Source organism: Malaya genurostris, chromosome 3 (genome assembly GCF_030247185.1).
Source record: "Malaya genurostris strain Urasoe2022 chromosome 3, Malgen_1.1, whole genome shotgun sequence".
In the NCBI taxonomy this organism is placed as follows: domain Eukaryota; kingdom Metazoa; phylum Arthropoda; class Insecta; order Diptera; family Culicidae; genus Malaya; species Malaya genurostris.
The window spans coordinates 227,038,410-227,041,496 of record NC_080572.1 but is presented as its reverse complement, the minus strand read 5'-3'; the positions used below and the strand labels follow the sequence as shown (position 1 = coordinate 227,041,496).

Genomic DNA, 3,087 nt, shown 5'->3' with positions numbered 1-3,087 from the left:
AAAAATAAACATTGATTCTAGCATGATGAACCATATCAAAAGCTGAATTGCACTGAAAAGAACTTTCTGTCAATTTGGCGAGATTACGAAGATGTTTGCTAGACTACTTGAGAAGTTGGATAAAGAAATCAAAGCCAATTGCGAAGAAATAGTGTTTCATTTGAAATTACTTCCACTCCACCCAAATACATATTAAAGAACTCCTAAGGGCTAAAAGCTTATTAGATATGTTATACTTTTGACTTCAGCAGATTACATACATTTAGGATAATAACTTAGTTCAGCAAAAACTTGCACACAAGACGCAAGATCAAAGTGGCTCACTTTTGCTGTAAATCGTTTTTATTTAAACTTATGTTCGTTCCTTTCACTTATTGAAAATTATGCCATAGTATCCATTTAGATGCTAACATAGTTTATTCCGGTGCATATTTGCGTCTCATTGTTGTACATATTTTCTAATGGTAAATTCTCAGAGATCACATTACCGTTTGCTCATTCCACGGGATTTCCATGTCATTTCTAAGGGATAAGCTGACAAAAGCCATGAAGTGATTTTCTACTAAAACTAAATATATACGTTTACGATTGATCCAGCCATCCCGGATTTTTCAAAGAATCCTTATCCAAGCTTTGACATTTTTTTCCTAACTGTAACTAATATTCCCATTGCGATTGCAAACGTTTTACTTTAAAAAATGAATAAGCTAATGATTGGGATATTTGAAAAATGTGCTACAGTCCTTGATTTTGCTTCCTCAAGAACCATGCGGTTCTATTTCTGATATTTCGAGATAATGCAAATTGAAGAAAATAACAAAAAACCTGTTCTACATTTGACGCCAAATAATAGCCGATCCAGAAAAAAAAAATGATTCGCTCATGATCTTGATCAAATTATGCATATTGTTCCTTTCTATTCATAGTTGGTGATTTCCAGCCGGCATCAGCACTAAGGGCGAATGCCGTGAATCCATTGTCGACGTCACACTGGCTGTGTTATAAGGAAGCTGATTTGTGTCCACGTTTACGCTCACCAGGGTAGCCGGTTTTTTTATTGTCGGTCTCGTCCCTCCATTGGTGGAACACACAATGAGGCCAATAATCATCATACAGATCCTCAATGATGCGATTTCATTAGCGGTTTCTTCCGTCCACTCGGTGCGATTTTCTTTCCGTTCACCCAGTGACTGATGCCACCCGAGATAGGCACACCGCGCGATTTATTTGCTATTCCAAACAAGTTTTCAACCCAACAGCGTTAGCATACGGGAGTGGATGGTAGCGGAGGATGGAAGCTTGGTTCAATATTTGACTGGAATGGTCAAAAATGCGAACCATCCGCGCTGGAACGGCGGCATTCGTGTTCGGTACCCGGCAACGTTTAGAGGTATTTTGGTGATAGCTCCGATCCTCGCTCGATCTAAACTCTGTATTGATTGACTTGCAGTTCTACTTGGTAGTGTAACTTTAGGCAAGTTCAGCAAAACCGAAATGAAGATTGTGTTCGTGTGTGGTCTTCTGATGCTTTGTGCCCTATCCACCAGGGCGGCACCATGGGGTAGCTTCAATTTCAACATCCAGAAAAACTACGACGGACCGAACCTAACCGACATGATCTCGGGCCTCATTCGTCAGAAAGTGGAATTCAAAAATCGGCTCTGGCAGTCTCTGATGGATATTAAAAATCGTAGCTTTAGCTACACCTACAACTCCAACGGTCACAGTAGCTGGCCGTACAAAAAGACCATCACCATCAACTCCAACTACGGCCCTGGCAAGGGCACTTCCAACGGGGACTGCGACAAACCGGATGAGCAAACAACGCAGCCACCGATTCCGGAAAAGAAAACCGCTGCCCCACTGGTCGAGCTCGAAAAGACATTCGAGTTCAACACTTCGAAGGGAACTGGTTCAGGAACTAGTCAGTATTTACCACCGGGCTCCGGGAGCTCCAGCAATGGTGCCGAGGCGTCTGCCAGTTCCGACAGTGAATTCGTTGACATCAGTGAGTTACAGAGACAGAACAGTGTTTGATTGGAGGAATCAATGAACTCAAGTACGCGAGAGAGATTGACTGAACTGTATTTTTCGTGGTGGTGCTTTACAGGATGTTGCATTATTATGTGATTTATACAGGATTCTGCAATAAAATTTGGAATGGAATATATGTGTTTGAAAATAATGACGGTGATGACGTTCTTAGAGTTTTACTCGCTTGCAAGGATCAAATTTTTATTATCAAACAGTGATCGCAAACCAAAGGTCTATGGTTGAAGTCTGTAGTTTTTCAGAAGACAGTGTTTATATTCCACAGTTAGGGGAGTCGATAAATGTTTGCTTGTGGAATCACATGTATTTCTTATGGAATTAGAAATCTGAACGATCTGAAGATTCCTAGAAATTTAAATCATTCGAAATTAACCAAGATTTTCGTATTTACCTATTTTTATATATATAAAAAATAGGTATAGAATTCGCTCAAACTTTCGAAAATTTTTCCGAGGCCCGGAGGGCCGAATGACATATACCAATCGATTCAGCTCGACGAACTGAGCAAATGTCTGTGTGTGTGTGTGTGTGTGTGTGTGTGTGTGTATGTGTATGTGTGTGTGTCCGTATGTGTGTTGTCAACTAAGAGGTCGAGATCTCAGAGATGGCTGGACCGATTTTCATCAAACTAGTCGCAAATGAAAGGTCTCCCCGTCACCCAAAACGCTATTGAATGGTTTTGAGATCGGATGTTTACTTTTTGAGTTATACAAAGTTTTATGTCAAAATTTTCAGTTTTTTGACAGTATCTGTCACAATTGACCTTGAAAACAGAATATGTTTTCAGACTTAGATTCCGCACGGTAATACCTATCCAACAAGCCATAGATTGTTAAAATCCGTCCATTTTTAACGGAGATATCGAAATTTTTCTGTAAGCGACTTTTCCCCCTATTCCAGCAGTAGGAGTTTTGAGCGCTGTATGACAAAGAAATGCTTGGGAGCAACGGAAAACACGATTTTTTATACTGTTACATACAATTGTTTCTAAGAACCAAAAGGATTGTGTACAGCATTCTTTTTCATGACATTTAG

At 40.0% G+C, this 3,087-nt stretch overlaps 1 protein-coding gene across 1 annotated transcript; it reads left to right on the top strand.

Moving 5' to 3' along the window:
• Positions 1–1,227: 1,227 nt before the first annotated feature.
• LOC131436059 (uncharacterized) lies at positions 1,228–2,166 on the top strand. Its single transcript, XM_058604507.1, has 2 exons — positions 1,228–1,390; positions 1,451–2,166. The coding sequence occupies exons 1-2, from the start codon at positions 1,279–1,281 to the stop codon at positions 2,035–2,037; spliced, it is 699 nt and encodes a 232-aa protein (XP_058460490.1). The 5' UTR covers positions 1,228–1,278; the 3' UTR covers positions 2,038–2,166.
• Positions 2,167–3,087: the final 921 nt, after the last annotated feature.